A 19,671-nucleotide genomic window follows, 5' to 3' on the forward strand; every position below is an offset into this window, starting at 1 on the left:
CATTAAAACTAGCACTTCCATTATACTTAAATATACTATTACTTAGCCTTTAGAGTGCTTCCACACCCCTATTTTTATACATTGGTGAGCAACATGTTGCTCACGAGCTACTGGTTGGGGATCACTGCCATAGGCGGTGATCTCATTTTTTGCATTTGTGGTGGCAGATGCAGAAGGAAGGCTACATTGCCCGGACCCCCATATTCAGTACTAATCACAAGTTTTTTTTTCAGGACCCCAGAGTGAAAATTACTTTCTGATGGGGAATATTTTAGCTACACCAGTGTCGGTAGGGAATCAGCATCAATAAAACCGATAGAGTTGAGAATAAATAGCTTTCTCCAACACTGACCTAAAGGAAATAGAAGATTTCCTGTCTTTATCGAGAGTGCATCAAAGGCGCGCGTCTGTGCTTCCTCATTGATCTGGATGTGGTTTCAATGACAACTGAGGTTCTGTATATTGATGTTTGGTGTTTTCATGTCCCAGCTCTGTGCCTCGCTACAAGTCCCGTTCATTAAACTTCCTCATAATGAACAAAACCTGAACAGCCGGCGATTTCTATTTCTGTCTGGAGAACCGAAATTTGTCTTCTGTTGGTCAATAACAAAAAGGAGAAAGTTTAGAGAACAGAACATGCTGCGGGGTGATTGGGAAGGTCATGGCACAAGTGACAGTGGCCAGAAAGGGATGGATCTTCATTTTGTGCCCAATTCACAGTGATTTTTTTAGCAACCTGAAATGAAATTTTAAAGGATAAGTAAACCTTAAAAATAAGTAAATGTAAAATTAACGAGGGTGTTATTCTAAGAAATTTTGCAATGTACATATATTATTTATTTTGTTTTTATCCCAAGATATTAAATGATAAATCAACCTTTAAGATAGGTTAAAAGAGGCCGCTCTGATGTTCTGCTTTGGAATAAAAATAAAAACCTTTCCTAAGCAGAACATCAGAGCAGCCTCTTTCTTTCTCCTGACAACTTCTTTGACTACTTGGTGGTCAGACTGGTGGGAAACTGACCAGCAGGTGGCGCTGTTGTAACAAAATTCATTCATATTAACAAGTACATGTGTCCCTTAATATCTTGGAATAAAAACAAAATAAATAATGAATGTATATTCCAAAATTTCTTAGAATAGCACCCTCATCAATTTTACATTCACGTATTTTAAAGGTCTACTTATCCTTTAAGAAAATTAAACAAAAGGTAAAGCCCTACGTGTTCAATTAACCGTATTTACCCTTTTAAATTGCTTATTATATCCAGCCAGGAAGGAATTGCCCTCATTAATGACTTTGTTTGTGTTGATTGAAGTTATTAATTAACACTAAATCATATTTTCTCGCTGCAAGGCTGCGGTGTAACAGCAGCATTCTCCCCCTTATACATTAATGATTAGCAGATGAAGTAAACACTCGTTAATTACAGTTCCCCCGCCATGGGAATGAGAGTACCGGCCTGCTCACTAGACCATATAAAGATGCTGGCATCTTGTGACTCCCGGTAGCAACAGTTTTGGGCAGTCAGGTATTTTGCAAAAAATATCAGCAACAGTAAGTGTTGAGCTGGGCCCCCTAGGGCGGGGGGCTCTTAGGTCCCACCCGAGGACCTGACATTCAGGGCCCAGTGTTACAGGCAGCACTTCTAGACCATGGTAACAATATTGCGCTTTTAGGGCCTTCCTCTTTGTATCTCCAAACCTACCACAGCAGACCAACCCTCTTAGTCACTTAGATATATTAATATGCCAAAATACCGGACTACTGGGTGTTACTATAATTTTTAGACATGAGCCCAGACGGGGTGGATGGTAACTGTTTCACTAGTTTTATATATACTGTATATATGTATTTTTAAAACCCAGATGACTATTACTATGATCCCTTATCTGTAATTCTTCCAGGGGCAGGAGTTGACCATTCGGCAGATCGCTCTGCTTGGCTTCAGGGATGCCGTTGTGCTGAAAGTGAATCTGGGCAAAGCACTGTCAATGGTGTCCTCCCCAGTCCCACCTTCTATCCTGCAGATGCTGCTGGTCCTTCAGGTGGGGTGACTTTTGAACATGGACATAATGCATGTAATGGATATATATATATATATATATCTATATTATGAGTGTCATCAGGGATAGAATCACTAAGTTTTCTGGGATATGTAGTTGCTGCAGTGCTCACATCCCTGCCTGTTTTACGTCTCTTTTCTAGAGTGTACATGAGCCCTCAGGTCCCAACGAAAGTTATCTAAGGCTGGAAGAGCTGGTGAAGATGGTGGTGTCCCCATATTTGGGTGCCTACGGAGAGAGGAACTACAGTGCCTCTAGTATCCATGGTAAGCTCTCTCTCTCTTTCTCTCTCTCTCACCTTAGATTTACTTACATTGCTTGTTCCAGCAGAAACCGCCCAGCCTCTCACATGATACAGTTTTGTCAGTGAGTTGAGAAGTTTGACAGGATCATTTTTATTTGAACCAAATAACAGGGCACTGTTTAAGATGCCCAGGAATAGCTATCCAGTATAACCAGGGCTGCCATCAGCTGGGTACAGGGGGTACTGCTGCCAGGGGTCCCATGGCAGAAGGTGTCAGCTGAAAGGATAAGTAAACCTTTAAAATAGGTGAATGTAAAATTGATGAGGGGGCTATTCTAAGAAACTTTGCATTTTACATTGTTTATTTTGTTTTTATTCCAAGATATTAAGGGATATGTATATTGTTAATATGAATGAATTTTGTTACAACAGCGCCACCTGCTGATCAGTTTCCAACCAGTCTGACCACCAAGTAGTCAAGGGAGTTCTCAGGAGAAAGAAAGAGGCTGCTTTTATGTTCTTCTACTTAGAAAAAATGTGAGAAAGGTTTTTATTTTATTCCTAAGCAGAAGAACATGAGAGCAGCCTTTTTTTTTCTCATGACAACTTCCTTGACTACTTGGTGGTCAGACTGGTGGGAAACTGACCAGCAGGTGACGCTGTTGTAACAAAATTCATTCATATTAACATTACATGTATCCCTTAATTTCTTGGAATAAAAACAAAATAAATAATGAAAATACTTTGCAAAATATTTTAGAATAGCACCCTCATCAATTTTACATTCACTTATTTTTAATCATTAAGGTGGTATGATCAGGTCATGACCATTCGTGCTGAGAGATTTTATTCTATTGGGGCCACATCCTACTTTTTGACAGAGGCCAAGTGAAAAATGGGTTAATAGTTTACGCCTTCTGAGGGGCGAAGGGCCGGGCTAACTTTTTAGTATGGGCCCCATGATTCCTGATGATGGCCCTGGCCTGTGTGCAAGGGAGTAAGTAAGGAGGACATTCTGCACTAAGCATTGTCCATCCAACTGTCCATCTCAAGCACAGGGCCCAGGGCAGCTGCCCCTATTAACCACCCCCTAAGGACGGCTTAACCACTTGAAACAATGGGGCATGTTAACTAACATTGGAGATAAATATCTGGAGAGATTACTGGAGATGTTGCCCATAGCAACCAATCAGATCTTTGCTTTTGTTTTCTAACTTCTAGGTGGCTGTTTGAATCTAATTGCTGATTGGTTGCCATGGGCAACATCTCCAGAGATTTCTCCAGATATTTATCTCCAGTGTTAGTAAATATGCCCCATAATCTTAATCACAAAGGGCAGGATTGTTGAACCCCAAGCCCTATGGTTATTTTGCAGGAAACGGCTGCTTTTGTAATGCTACCACTCCACAGTCTTAAAGGATACATATTGGATAAATAACACCCCTCATTTTGTAGGCAGTAATGGATAATAGTATGGCTCCTTTACTTGAGCTCACCATAGTGTTCTCTGGTCCTAGTCCATGTTTCAAATGTGGGGTAGACATTTACTAACAATCCCGACCAGAAGAACAGTAGGAAGGGGGCAACCAATCACAGCCCTGCAGTCGCACAGGCAAAGACAGGCTTAAGTTCCCTATCAGGTCAGCCCAGCTGCTGATTGGTTCCTGTCCACTGGGTAGTATAATGCTTAGGGTTGCCATCTCACCCCAAACACATATGGAATCCACTTATTAGCAATTCATTCAGATGCATGATGCAGACTGAACTGATTTATGTGCAGCCATGCGTTGAAATGAATTGCTAATTAGCCATGCAGGTTGTGGATTCCATATGTGTTCCTTTTAAAAGTGAAAGGGTGTTAGAACTTGCTCACAGTATCACTTAGCTTCATTCCAAGGTCCAGTTCAAAATAGCTTTAGGTTAACCAGTGACACATTTACCTCCACTGCTTTATGGCATATGTTTTTTCCCATCCTTCCCCCCCACCCTTCTGCCCCCTGGGAATTCAGAGAGAGTCTCCAGATTGTGTTTTCTTATCTAAAAGTTATAAAGGATTCCTGAAATTACTAACCTTCCTGATCTTTGGAATGCTTGGATCAAGTTGTAGTTACTGCTCCTTTCTTCCTAGTTAGGCTCAAAGTTTCGTCATAAGGAAATTTTCGGGCGACTTCGGAAAACGAATCGCTCTGAGTGCCATCCCATTGGCGATTTACATTCTAGTCGGCGGGGAGGCAGTTCAGGGAGATTAGTCGCCCCAAAGAAGAGGAGATTTGTCGCCAGGCAACTAATCTCCCAGAATCTGCCTGTGTGTCCTGACCCTAAGGGTAGGACCACACGGACGTTTTCGGCATGATCTGACGTGCTGCGACAAAACGCTGGCGTCAAATTGCATAAAGGTAAGAGATAGAAATGTCTGATGAAGTTGCAGCGTTGATCCGACGCGACAGTCAGATGCAGACGCAGCTTCTGCATCCGACAGTCGTGTTGCGTCGGATCAACGCTGCAACTTCATTCAACAATGCATTCACTTACCTTATTTCCGTTGCATGCAATTTGACGCCGGCGTTTTGTTGCAGCGTGTCGGATCGCGACAAAAACAACCATATGGTCCTACCGCTGTTGGATACTAGAAATTGTGTCTTTTCATTATTATTATTATTATATTAATATACATACATTTGTACCCAGGACCGTAGATGTTCTCATGCCTTGAAACCTTTACGCTAGTGTTCCATTAACCGCAGAATAGTAACGAAGTGGCAAAATGGTTCCTTTGGGTTAATTACTGAGAAATAATTAGCCAGGTCAGTGATGTGGAACATTCATGGCCTAGGGGTGATGGGAAGGTGTGTGGGAAAGGGAAAAGAGGGACGTGGTGTTGGTTCAGCTGTTCAGTTTGGGTTATATAAGTCACATGGGTTCCTCGGGGGGGGGGGAGTGTTAATCAAACTGTTAATCAAACAAATATCCTTGTTAGTTTGCACTTTAACGTTGCACCAGTTCTAGAAAAGATTAACCTTCTTCTGGCATAGCGGTGAGAAGTGGAACTGTAAGTGACAAAGTTCCCAACCACCTCATGATTCTGCGGTAAGTGGCAGTGTTGGACTGGCCCACAGGGATACCAGGAAAACTCCCGGTGGGCCCAGGTGTCAGTGGGCCCTCATTCTGCTAAACTTTTTGCCTATTTCATGGCCATTCCCTATTTCTATGAGAACAAAGAGGCTAAATAGATGGAATAATAGTATTATAGTATGTAAAGAAAAGAGACTAGGAGAATAGAGTTTGGGTGAGGAGAGGAAGAATAATAGTACTGAGAGTGGCCCCTGGTCTAAGGTTTGCCTTAGACCAGGACTGTGTTTGTCGCTGCCAGTGAATTCCACAAACCATGGGATATGGCCCCTGTGTCTCATCTCACCAAGGGATCAATTCCTATTCTAACAGATTGGAAATCACAAGCTGTTAAGTCATATTTAATATTGTGCTGGAAAGGGAAAGCCTGTGCTTTTAAAGGGATGGTTCACCTTCCAAACACTTTTTTCAGTTCAGTTGTTTTCAGACTGTTCCCCAGAAATAAAGACTTTTTTCAATTACTTTCCATTATTTATTTTTTACCGTTTTTCCAAAATCTAAGTTTAAAGTTGAATGTTTGTGTCTCTGGTGTTTGAGTCTGACAGCTCAGTAATTCAGGCGCAGACTCTAAACCAGGGGTGTCCAAACTTTTGGCTTCCCTGGGCCACATTGGATGAAGAAATATTTTCTGGGGCCACACTCGAAATACACACTAACACTAACGCTAATTTTTTATTTATTTTATTGTAAAAAAAAAAAGAGGGGATCATAAACCTAGTGGGATTTTTGACATTGTGTTTGAGAAACTAATGGTTGATATCTGCAATTCTCAGTGAATTCTCAAGGTGCTCATGAGATAATTTGATTCTAATTTTAGTCTTAGGGGGTTATTTATCAAAGTTCGAATTTATCTCAATATTTTCTGCTACAAACTCCAATCAAACCCGCTCAGGTTTTTTCCGCTTATTTATTATTACATTTTCCCGAAAAATTGCTTTGCTGGAAAAAAAACAAAAACTTTGGGGGGTTGCACGAAACCCAACGCACATCAAAAAATCATTGGGACTTCTCCCACTGACTTATATGCAACCTCGACAGGTCTGAGATGCCGGATTCCCAGATTCGGATTTTTCCATCCTCTGGGTTTAATAAATTCCGAAAAATTTGTGATTTTTTAAAAGTCTTTATTTTAAAAAAATCACAAATTTTTCATGATTTTTGTATTTGTATGCCGCTGAAGAATGCTTACTTGCCTTTGTAAGTAACCAAATGCTCACTTGGTAAATGCTTCTTCTGCTCTAGGAAGCCACATACCGCACACCCCATTTAAAATTTAAACCACACATGCGCACAATTAGCGTACGCACTCCCGGGCCGCAGGTTGGACACCACTGCTCTAAACTGTCACAATTCTGCAACATTGAGTTGATCCATTTCTCAGCAGCATCTCTTGAGTATTAGCAACTATTGTATCAATTCAGCTGTATCAAACAGCTGCCTGTAATGAAACCCAGAGATTCTTCTCAGCAGGGAAAAAGATAAGAAGTTTACAGGGTCGGCGACCCCCCTCCCAGAGTTGCATTAGAAAGCGAAAAATGACACTTTACACTTCAATATTAGAAAAACTATCACATATAGAAAATAGAAAGTCATTGGAAAAAGTCGTTATTTCTGGTGATCTTTCTGAAACCAACTAGTTGTTTGAAGGTGAACAACCCCTTTAATGTATGAATACACCAGCTCTATACATTGACACACACTAACAAAGCAAATGTATTGGCTGTTCCTGCAGAATTGTGCTTAGTACTGGGAAATACCTATGTTGGTGTTGAAAAGTTGCTTAGAACTGGCCATAACTGGTCTATTACATACTAAGGGCCCTTACTCATGGGCCTTTGAAGCTTTGCTCCGGTTTTATGCATTCAGCCGCAGGGGAGTAGACGCACCGAATTCTTTTCAATGTGGCTGTACTCACACAGACGCATGTAAGCGCAGAACGCAGGTAAAATGCAACATGCTGCGTCCCAACCTGCATTCGATGCTTACATGCTCCTGCGCTCCCCAGCAGCTGAACGCATAAAACCGGAGTGCAGGTAAAAATGTCCGTGAGTAAGGGACCTAAGGGGAGTTATGTAATAAAAGGCACGGCACTAAGTTTGCCCAGGTGCAGTAACCAATAGCAACCAATTAGCAGGCAGAAATTACTGATAACCTGTTTAAAAGCAAACATGTTATTGGTTGCTAATGGTTCCTGCTACTGCGGCAAACTTAGTGCTTTGTATTACATATGGGGTAAATAAAGGTGACTTTTCTTTTATTGCTCCTCTCCCCCTCGCTGCTCAATCCATGTTAAGTGCAGTGCTCATCCTCACAATCCTCCTTATGTACCTCTGTCTGTATGAAGAGCACTAAACCCCCATATAGTTTCCTACTCCAAGGCTTGTCAAGCAGACCTTGTCCATATAAGAGATAAATCCCCTGGAATTTCACTTTTTTTTCCCTGCAGTCGAATTTCGTATTTAAAAACTCCCCTAAACTCCCATAAAATCAAAATTAGACCAATCTAATTTTAAACTCGGATTAATTAGATTGACCCGAAAACTCAAATTGAATTTGATTTGAATTTAAAAGACATGAATAGAGTTTTTTCTCTGAAAAAAACACGAATTTCAGGAAGGCTCCAAATTGATACCTGGGCCTCTCCCATTGACTTAAACAGCAATTCGGCAGGTTTTAGGTGGCGAATAGTCGAATTCAAATTCTTAAAGGGCCAGATTACGATAAATCTCGAAAATCTGATTAAAATTTTTTTAAAAAAAAACTCAAATCGAATTTCAATAACTCCATAGTTAAATTTGACAGTTTTGACCATAAAGAAATTCAAAAGTTCTAATTTCGAATTTTCAATTCGACCCTTGATACATCTGCCCCGTAGAAAGTGCCAGTATTTGACAGGCCGACTTGAGTTGAAAAGTTCATTCTGCCCTGCTTCACTGTTTGCTCGACTTCCAGTATTTTCCTTTCATTTTTTTCTTTGCCTATCTTTGGCTAGGGGTAATGGCACAGGGGCTGGTTTTGTACTGCAGAGCAGGGAGTACATTTGGGTATATTGACGTATTACCGGGAACTCTGGGAATTGTAGTCAACGCATAGGGGCAGATCCTTGCTTTGATAAGAATCATCTGGCCATCGGCTTTTTTTATTGCCTCCCATATCCATCCCATTGTGTTTTAATATGGTGAATGCTCTAATGGTCCAGGCCAGTAGTCTCCCATCGCTGGGGGTGTGGCCATCCAGACATAATCAGGGACAGCTTCCCAGAGATGGAGTCCAGAGTAACTGAGCCCCAATATTAAAGGGATACTGTCATGATTTTTATGATGTAGTTTTTATTTCTAAATTACACTGTTTACACTGCAAATAATTCACTCTACCATATAAACTTTCATTCCTAATCCAAGTGTATTTTTTTAGTAATATTGGTGTGTAGGTGCATCTCAGGTCATTTTGCCTGGTCATGTGCTTTCAGAAAGAGCCAGTGCTGCACTATGGAACTGCTTTCTGGCAGGCTGTTGTTTCTTCTACTCAATGTATCTGAATGTGTCCTGGATTTTACTATTGAGTGCTGTTCTTAGATCTACCAGGCAGCTGTTATCTTGTGTTAGGGAGCTGTTTTCTGGTTACCTTCCCATTATTCTGCTGATGGGCTTCAGGGGGGGGGGAGGGTAGGGAGGAGGATGATATCACTCCAACTTGCAGTACAGCAGTAAAGAGTGACTGAAGTTTATCAGAGCACATGACTGAGGGCAGCTGGGAAACTGACTGACTGTCTAGCCCCATGTCATTTCAAAATTAAATATAAAAAAATCTGTATGCTCTTTTGAGAAATGGATTTCAGGGCAGAATTCTGCTGGAGTAGCACTATTAACTGATGCAATTTGAAAAAAGAAATTTTTTGACATGACAGTATATCTTTAACCACCTTTGCTTTCTGCCCCCCCAGAGTCTCGCCTCTCCAGGTGTCACTCAAGAACAGAGGCCATGCCATACTCCCCGCATGCTACAAGCTCACTGGCCAGCCAGCGTTCCCTCTCCCCACTCACAGAGCAAGAAGGAGAAGCCTACTTGGAAAAGTGCGGCAGCATTCGGAGGCACACGGTGGCCAATGCCCACACGGACATCCAGCTTCTGGCAATGACCACCATCCTGCACCCAGGGAGGTCTGAAGAGGCGGAGCTTGATGAACAATGTCTGTTACTTCAACCCACGTTCAGCCAGCGACAGTGCAGCAGTGAGCCCAACATAGCCGAGGGCCCCCCGGAGCTTCTCGATGCCTCCCTGGAACAGATGTCAGAGCAGAAATGCACAGCCACCAGCTGACGGCACAGCTACAGGGACTGGCACAGGAAAAATGTAACTTTGGTGCAGAAATGTCACCCCTTACATATAGGACATCAGACAGTGGTCACCAAACTGTGCTGCAGGATAGAACAAGACTGAGTATATTTAATAGATTGTTCCTCAACGTAGCCAATACCCAGCCTTGCATTTGGCCAGCCATTCTGATTGGCAGCCTTAGCGCCAAGTCACGGCAACACAGAAAGATTGACACTTCATCCGCATCCTACAGAGGAAACTATGGGGCTGATAGGTGCAGTTGCCAGTAGCAACCATTCGCCAACAAGTTTTCATCCTTACTCTGCAAGTTATAAAATCAAAGCAAAGATCTGATTGGATGCGGTTGGTGGTGCAGCATAACAGCCCTTATGTATGGTAGAAAGGGTCCACATCTAGGAGACGGAAGCATCATTATACTTTCTTGTGATTACAGTGAATTATGGGACTTGCAGTCTAATCTTCCCATTGGACACTCTAGTCCCTCTACCGATCCCATAGCTGCTGGCTCTGTCTGAGACCTCTCCAGTCTAGGCTGTCTGTTGTGTATCTGGGGGGATGCACCGAGGTGAAAAGTGAAATAAATGGGATTGAGTGGAAGTTGGAAACACCAGTAGGTGAAGCTATAACAGAACTGACACTGGTACTAAGCATCCCATGATTCAGTGCAGCCAGCAGGAAAAGGCATGGGAAAAGAGAAGATGCTCCTGCATGGGGGGGATACCTTGTGCATGATGCATAGTTCATATAGTGGAATTCCTATGCTGCCATATTGTATCTCTCTGTACAGACTATGAGCAAACATAGGGGCTGTTTCTGCTGAATTGTGCTTAGTACAGAGGAATACCTATGATACCATCATTTTTGGTGTCTCTCTGTGCAGACTATGACACTTTATTAAAGGAACAGTTCAGTGTAAAAATAAAAACTGGGTAAATAGATAGGCTGTGCAAAATAAAACCAATCAGTGACTTGAGGGGGGGGGTACATGGGTCACAATTATTTGTTTTGAATCTGAGCTGAATGCTGAGGATCAATTACAAACTCACTGAACATTTATGTCCCATGCGGCCCCCCTTCAAATCACTGACTAACTCAGAGTTAGAAAGCTGCAAAGCAGGAAGTAGTGTTCTGTTATATTAGACATACAGTCACTCCAGCCTTTATACATTACATTTTCGGCTAAATAACTATATTAGAAACATATATTATTTTGCACAGCCCATCTATTTACCCAGTTTTTATTTTTACACTGAACTGTTTCTTCATGCGTCAACATATGCTGTAGCGCTGTACATGAGGGTACATAATAACTGACATGCAAACGGATACATTCGATAATAAGGCTGCTACCCACAAGGGCTTACAATGTGTAAGGGATGAGGCTAATAAGTGAGACACAAGGAAGCCACCTTGCATAAGGGACTATAACATTCCATTATAACAACCCTGTGTATATGACACAAGGGGCCCAGGTTGTAGATACTGTAGGAAGTGTGTTGCTGTGGTGCAGGGGGGCCGGCGGATTATAAACGAACGAACATTCTGCAACATCTATTCATTATTATTGTTTAACTTCCTCTCCTGCGGAACATGGAGCTGCTCATGACTTCCTGTTGTACCTCTATTATATAAAGCGCAGCAATGTATTACTCTTAAAGGAGAACACCCCTGAAACAGAATATGCTGTGTTTGATATGCTGAACTTAGTATACTAGCCCGAAAGGAGGGCTACAGTTGTATTGAGAACAAATACGAATAGAAGGTGATGCTGAATTGTCTGTAGCCACCAAGGGGGGGGGGGGGAACACGAGAAAAGCTGCCACCTGCAATAAAGACTATATTTATTTCAAGCCTTCAGCCCTTAGTCATTTTTGGTTGAACAGACTTAAAAGACCAGTAACATCAAAAAAAATTTTTTACATTTTGTTAGAATACATCAAAAATAAACAAAAAACACCAACACAAATTAAAGTGGACCTGTCACCCAGACACAAAAATCTGTATAATAAAAGCCCTTTTCAAATTAAACATGAAATTTCTATTTTTTACTAAAGCGTTCATAGCTGTTGTAAGCTCATTTAAAGATCTCATCAGTCAATCAAATATTGTCTGCCCCTCTATGACATGGGCATAATTCATACAGTATAGTGTAATTAAAGTTCATTTTGCTTGACTAATGTGATACAATAGGATTTTGATACATTTTTTTGGGCGACAGGCCCCCTTTAAACTTTAACTTAGCGGGTTGGCTTGCGCTCCTCTTCAGAAACAGCGACGATCCATCGCGCAGCGCTTGATTTCTCCTGCCTGGCTATCTCCTATAAGGAAGGCAGGGAGGAGAAATTGATGGATCGCCCGATCGCTTTCTGAAGAGGAGAGCAAGCGGAGTTTCGGTAAGTTATTTCTTAATAAAGACTTTGCAATTTTAAAGTATGTACTGTCTTGGAGTTTTTTTTCCATATATACTTACTCATTTTTTTTTAATGTTGCTGGTGCTTTAATAACTCCTATGGGGAAGTCTCACCTGCTCTACTGAGTGCTGGACATAACTATGGAGGAGCCGAACTTGTGACTGCAGGGAGCTGAGAAGTAGTGATGTGCGGGCCGGCTAGGGTTGCCACCCGGCCAGTATTTTACCGGCCTAGCCGGTAAAACACCTGGCAAGGCCGGGGCCGGTATTACAAATTTACCGGCAATGTAGCAGCCGGTAAATTTGTAATACTCCTAACAAAAGCCCTCGCCCACCCCAACCCACTCAAAAGTTACCATTTTTTTTGCTCTCTCCAGGCCCATTGCGTATTTAGGCCCCGCCCCTTTACATCATGACACTCCCCTTTTAATGCACACCCGCACACTTTTATGTCACACCCCGCCCACTTTTACACCAAGTCCCGCCCCACCACCAGCCGGTAATTATTGTATTAAAAGGTGGCAACCCTAGGGCCAGCCCAATACCTGCAGGTTGGGGGGGGTTCAGGCCGACCTCGCACTCTTCTCTGCGGGTGGGTGAAATGCCGGGTTCTTCTTTTATAGATGCTGCGCCTGCACCCATCTTGTGACGTCATCGGCAGGGGTGGGTCTATAAAAGGAACCCGGAAGTCAGGCGGGTCACATCATTACTGAGAAGGTGTAGGGGACCCAGGAGGGTACTGACTGATAAGTTCTTTTAATATATGTTAATGAAAAAATGTCTTGTACTCAGTTACCATTGGCCGCTGGGTTTTTGCTTCCCCACTCTGGCTGCTCTCTTCCCCCAGGACTGCAGGAAGGTGAAGCTTAGTTCAACTGAGGCTCTGTGAGCCGTGTAAAGCAGGTTACTCTAGAGCAGGGATCCCCAACCATTAGAACCCGTGAGCAACATTCAGAAGTAAAAGGAGTTGGGGAGCAACGCAAGCGTGAAAAATGTTCCTGGGTGCCAAATAAGTGCTGTGATTGGCCATTTTTAGCCCTTATGTACATTGTCAACCTACATTGAGACTCTGTTTGGCAGTGCATCTGGTTTTTATACAACCAAACTTTTCTCAAAGCTATAATCAGGTTGCGTCCCTTTAAGAAGAGCACCGTTATAATGCGTACATTTAATACTATTTGTGGTTGTGCAAAACTAAGTGCACTCAGCAGTTTCACTGACTGAAGAATGTGGTTCAGCCCTTCAGCTCATCACCCACAAAACACAACATGAAAATGCCTCAAACGGAGGTGGGGAATTTGCCAATTTTGTACGGAACTGAGCACTCAGGGGCCCTTCCCTCCCAACACAAAAACTTTAATCATTTCCTACCCATAATGACCAATCGATTCAATTGTTTTAAAGGGAAACTAAACCCAGCCAAAATAGGGCCCCTGCAAAACTTTGCTCCTCTAAACAGCTCTGCTGCCCCATAAAAACGTTCCTAAGGAAGCGGCGCTGTGTTCGGGCGATTTACTTCCACTCCCATGCGTCAATCTCCGATTAGGAGCATGTGCACCAGAAGCCACGACCAGATCCTTGTCTGTGATGATGACCAGTTCCAGGCAGCCAAACATGGAGACCAGCAAACCCCATTGTGCCTTAGAAAGGTTGGTACATGGGAGCAGGAGCGTTTTGGGGAGCAAAGTTGTAGCAGTTTGGGAGTAGGTCGTGTACCTGACACAGGCAGCCTTCGGCTTTTTATATGGTCATGAAACTCCTCGGTAACTCCTCGGTAACTTATAATATCCTTATAATTTACAAGAGGGGGTACTTTATTCACTATAATATATATATATATATGGGGCACATAAGGTGGGTGTGCGGGATACACAGGAAACAACATTAGTTCTAGTAATTAGGGCAGATAAGGTTCTGTTGTGGTTTAAAGACATTTCAATCCTTATAAATATTTTGAGATGCCGACTTCCCCTCTGATGAACAAATGGTCTCGCCTTTCCTGTTAGCACTGTGTTGTGCACCGGTGCAGCCTGCAGCTTGTTCTGCGGCAGCCACTGTGCGACCCAATGTATTTATATTATACTAAAGCCGAGTGAAAGGGTCCGAGGGGTCCCATATCCCAAAGGCAACTTGGCTTACTGGAAAAGTGGGTGGGGTTTCATAGGGATTCAAGGTGTGGCCTCAGTTATAAAGCTTTTCTTTAATGATTATCATTAATGTCTCAGGGCTGCTGTACCCCCAGGCTCATAAAGCAGCCACACATATAAGCTCCACAGTTTTTCACCTACCTAAGTACCCACCCAGCCAGCAATCAGTTATAAAGCACATCCCTTTGCTTTTAAAGGAGAACTAAACCCTAAAAATGAATGTGGCTAAAAATACCATATTTTATATAGTGAACTTATTGCACCAGCCTAAAGTTTGAGCTTGTCAATAGCAGCAATGATCCAGGACTTCAAACTTGTCACAGGGGGTCACCATCTTGGAAAGTGTCTGCGTCACTCACATGCTCAGTGGGCTCTGAGCAGCTGTTGAGAAGCTAAGCTTAGGGGTCATCACTAATTATCCAGCAGAAAATGAGGTTGGTCTGTAATATAAGCTGATGCTACAGGGCTGATTATTAAATTCTGATGCTAATTGCACTGGTTTCTGTGCTGCCATGTAGTAATTATCTGTATTAATTACTAATCAGCCTTATATTGTGACATTTCTATTCTATGTGTACTGTATATTGTGAGTGGCTCCCTAAGCTCAGTAAGTGACAGCAGCACAGAGCATGTGCAGTGAATCAGCAGAAAAGAAGATGGGGAGCTACTGGGGCATCTTTGGAGACACAGATCTTTACTGCTAAAGGGCAGGGGTTGCCTTGGGCTGGTACAGAAGCTCAAAACATTATGTACAATATTTCTAGCTACTTCTTTAGTTCAACTTTCCTTGTCCTTTAAAGGAGAAGGAAAGTCGTCCCACTTGGGGTGCAAAAAGTTAGGGGAAAAGAGGGGGCCCAGACTGCGGGGTATGCTCTCTTACCTGCTGCGGGAAACAGAGCATGTTGGCATGGGGCGGAGTCCGGGAAGGGAGTGCGCGGGAGGATGGGGATCGGAGTGCGATGGACCCCTCTGAAGATTTTTTTGCAGGGGGCCCGACGCAGTCTACCTGCCACCGCATGTAAGTAAATACAATCACTTGGGGTGCATAATATTTGGCACCCCCAAGAGCAGGGTCGGACTAGGGAGCCTGGGGCCCACCGGGACTTCTGTCCAGGGCCCCCATCCAACTGACCGTGACATGACGCCGAGCGTGCATGTATGAAGGTGCCTGCGTTAAGGTGCCACGCGCAGATGGCACAGCGCCTACGAAAAACTTTTTTTGTATATCGGGAGAGGGGTCTGGCCAGTCCGACACTGCCCAAATGTGATACGACTTTCCTTCTCCTTTAACATAGTCAGGCGTACGGATAATGTGGATGTTTTTTCCAATCTGATTCCAAAACCAACAGCCCATAGCGGCAACCTGCAGAGAATTGGGGTCTGGGGAGATGAAGCCCCCACACACAGGATCTGAGTAATGTGCAGCTGGGGATTAGGAAGACAACACACTAATACATGGAACAGAGAAAGGAACAGCTGGAATGAGAGGGGCCGGGGGTCTCACATCTGCTGCCCCCGCAGCTCACACTCTCAATTCACCCTGGAAACTTGTACTGGGAAAGGTCTGAGGGTACAACAAGTGACTTGTCCTGGGGCCCCTTCTCCAGGAAAATGCCTTCGTAAATCACAAATAGAATTCAGAGAAAAAAGGGGACCCCTCGCAGAAATTGACATGAATCCGGGATGCCCAGGTCCAGCTGCTGTTCCATTACAACTCCCAGCATGCCTGGAAGCAAACTAATTGCTGGGTACAGGTATGGGATCCGTTATCTGGAAACTTGTTATCCAGAAAGCTCTGAATTACAGAATGGCCGTCTCCCATAGACTCCATTATAATGAAATAATCCAAATCTTTAACATTTTCTCTGTAATAATGAAACATTAGTTTGTACTTGATCCCAACTAAGATCTTATTAATCCTTATTGGAGGTAAAACCAGCCTATTGGGTTTATTTAATGTTTATATGATTTTCTAGTAGACTTAAGGTATGAAGATCTAAATTACGGAAATATCCATTATTGGGAAAACCCCAGGTCCCGTACCTTTACTTGTAGCCTTCAAATATATGTCTGATATACAAGGTACTGTGGGATCCTTTATCTGGAAAGCTCCCAAATTCCGTAAAGACTGTCTCCCATAGACTCCATTTTAGCCAAATAATATAAAATTTTTGAAAAACATTTCCTTTTTCTGTGTAATAATAAAACAGTACCTTGTACTTGATCCCAACTAACCTATCTAATTAATCCTTATTGGAAGCAAATCCAGCCTATTGGGTTTATTTAATGTTAACATGCTTTTCTAATAGATTTCATGTATGGTGATCCCAATTAAGGAAAGATCTGTTATCCAGAAAACCCCAGGTCTCAAGTATTCTGGATAAGAGGTCCCATACCGGTTATATTTATGTTGCTTCCTTACCCATTCGATTCTTATTTAGACCCAGTGCATTCAAACAGAATTTGAAGTATGAAGATCCAAATTACAGAAAGATCCCTCATCCAGAAAACCCCAGGTCCCATTCCTGTATTATACATGGAACTGTGAGGTTTGCAGGTTTCTCTGAAACAAAGTCAGAAGGGTAATCGAGGGCCGGTTTATCTGATGCTTGGCCTTTATTTGTGGCATTGCAGCGTTTCCTGTGAAAGTCGTGATGCTACTGATTGCCGTCGCTATACACAGCAGCAGCAGCAGAGCTAATGCAGAGAGAGCAGTGGGAGGACAGTTCTGCGCCCTTAGTACACAGTAGTAATGCACAGTACTGGCACCTCTGTATAACAGTTAGGAAGGAAGGAGTTAAAGGAGAACTAAAGGTTAACTAAAGAAGTAGCTAGCAATGTTGTACATTATGTTTTGGGCTTCTGTACCAGCCCAAGGCAACCACAGCCCTTTAGCAGTAAAGATCTGTGTCTCCAAAGATGCCCCAGTAGCTCCCCATCTTCTTTTCTGCTGATTCACTGCACATGCTCTGTGCTGCTGTCACTTACTGAGTTTAGGGATCCACTCACAATATACAGTACACATAGAATAGAAATGTCACAGTATAAGACTGATTAGTAATTAATACAGATAATTACTACATGGCAGCACAGAAACCAGTGCAATTAGCAGCAGAATTTAACAATCAGCAAACCTGTAGCATCAGCTTATATTACAGGGGAAGCTCATTTTCTGCTGGATAATTAGTGACGAGCCCTAAGCTTAGCTTCTCAACAGCCAATCAGAGCCCACTGAGCATGTGAGTGTCACAGACACTTTCCAAGATGGTGACCCCCTGTGACAGGTTTGAAGTCCTGGATCATTGCTGCTATTGACAAGCTGAAACTTTATAAAAACTGCAATAAGTTCACTATATAAAATATGGCATTTTTAGCCACATTCATTTTCAGGTTTAGTTCTGCTTTAAATACAAGGGTGCTTTATAATAAATGAGTGATACTCTCTGTATAACTCAGCCTGCAGCCTTGTGCCTTTATATGGTCACAGAACCCCTCAGTGACTTCTAATATCCTTATCATTTACAGTAGGGGGTACATTATCCCTTATAATACATGAGTGATACTCAGAGTTCCCTGTATAACTCAGCCTGCAGCCTTGTGCCTTTATATGGTCACAGAACCCCTCAGTGACTTCTAATATCCTTATCATTTACAGTAGGGGGGTACATTATCCCTTATAATACATGAGTGATACTCAGAGTTTCCTGTATAACTCAGCCTACAGCCTTGTGCCTTTATATGGTCACAGAACAACCCCTCAGTGACTTCTAATATCCTTATCATTTACAGTAGGGGGTACATTATTCCTTATAATACATGAGTGATACTCAGAGTTCCCTGTATAACTCAGCCTGCAGCCTTGTGCCTTTATATGGTCACAGAACAACCCCTCAGTGACTTATAATATCCTTATCATTTACAGTAGGGGGTACATTATCCCTTATAATACATGAGTGATACTCAGAGTTCCCTGTAGTCTAACACCAGTAGCTCAGCTGTTCATTATGGACCACCTCGTGTTTGATTAGCGCTTTCCCTTTAAGGTAGTGAATGGGCCCAAGTTCCTGATCACAAGCTGCACATTATAAGAAGAGAAGACAGAGGACCCATTAAAGTGCTAAACTCCCTGGCAGGAGCCCATACAAAAGACAGCAATATCCGCTGCATAAGCAAAGAAAAAAAAACCGTTAGATAAATACTCTTTTGTTAAGATCATTCTGTCCAACTGCTGACCCTGATTAAGGAACAGCAACACATTTAAAGGGAAAGTACACCCCTTTGTAAACCACGAGTGCAATGAATTGGGCCTTGTGTTCAACTTCATTTTTTTTGCCTATTGTTTTAATCACAATGGTGTGTTGTTGCTTTTTTACATTTCTTGAGCTAAACTGGACAAACAGGGAAACAAACTTCTCCATGTTAAGAATTAGATCCCCAGTGCGCAGATAATCCCCCTGCATAATGGACATAATAGTCTCTCCAGGAGCCCATCTGTTGAGTGGGTGGGGCAGATTAAAGATGGCTGCAGCACAAACACAAATATGCAATAATACCACCCAGGTATTATTGCTTCAGTAAAACATATATTGCATGGCTACACAGAAACCAGTACGGCCGGCAGCTTGCATTTGTATCATTTGCCACTAAGGATGTGGATTTAACGTGTGCTCAGTTTTAAAAGGAGTCCCGTATTGGGGGTGGGTTGTAATTCTACAGAGTTGGGGGTTCAGCTTGCAAAGAAATCTCTGCTTTTGGGCCAAAGATATTGTATCTGCTGCCCCCTGCAGGCTGAATGCTAAATGACACGGCTGAAAAGGCTAAAAAGGAAAACTGTATTTGAGGGAATATAAAACTATATAAATGTACTTCATAGCTCTCTTATAAAATGGATACAATAAATATCATTACAATATGAGTACGGAGAAATCACTTGGTTTAAAGGGGCACTATTATCACTACTGTATATAAGGTAGGGATGCACTATATCCAGGATTCAGCCGAATCCTTCTGCCAGGCCGTACTGAACCCAAATTTGCATATGCAAATTAGGGTCGGGGAGGGAAATCACGTGACTGTCACAAAACAAGTGACAACAAGATCCCCCTAATTTGCATATGCAAATTAGGATTCGGTTCGGTATTCGGCCGAAACTTTCACAAAGGATTCGGGGGTTTGGCCGAATCCAAAATAGTGGATTTGGTGAATCCCTAATATAAAGTGTCTGGGTTTTTTTTGGGCTGAAAACAATGTACTTTCCCCTTTCTGTTCTTTTGAGGAATCATTAAAGAGCTGTTACATGTAATATACATTTTTAGCTGCACATTCGGGACTTACTA

At 42.6% G+C, this 19,671-nt stretch overlaps 1 protein-coding gene across 5 annotated transcripts in view; it reads left to right on the forward strand.

Annotated features, from left to right (window-relative positions):
• Positions 1 to 10,744, forward strand: part of prr5l.S (proline rich 5 like S homeolog) — a 31,635-nt gene extending 20,891 nt beyond the window's left edge. For all 5 annotated transcript variants that reach the window (XM_041560981.1, XM_018260273.2, XM_018260272.2 and 2 more), the window contains 3 exons: positions 1,909 to 2,049; positions 2,210 to 2,333; positions 9,384 to 10,744. In XM_041560981.1, coding sequence (XP_041416915.1) covers positions 1,909 to 2,049; positions 2,210 to 2,333; positions 9,384 to 9,760 — 642 coding nt within the window. In that variant the 3' untranslated portion in view covers positions 9,761 to 10,744. The remainder of the gene's footprint in view (positions 1 to 1,908; positions 2,050 to 2,209; positions 2,334 to 9,383) is intronic.
• The last annotated feature ends 8,927 nt before the right edge of the window (positions 10,745 to 19,671 follow it).

Source organism: Xenopus laevis, chromosome 4S, assembly GCF_017654675.1.
Source record: "Xenopus laevis strain J_2021 chromosome 4S, Xenopus_laevis_v10.1, whole genome shotgun sequence".
NCBI classification, from domain to species: domain Eukaryota; kingdom Metazoa; phylum Chordata; class Amphibia; order Anura; family Pipidae; genus Xenopus; species Xenopus laevis.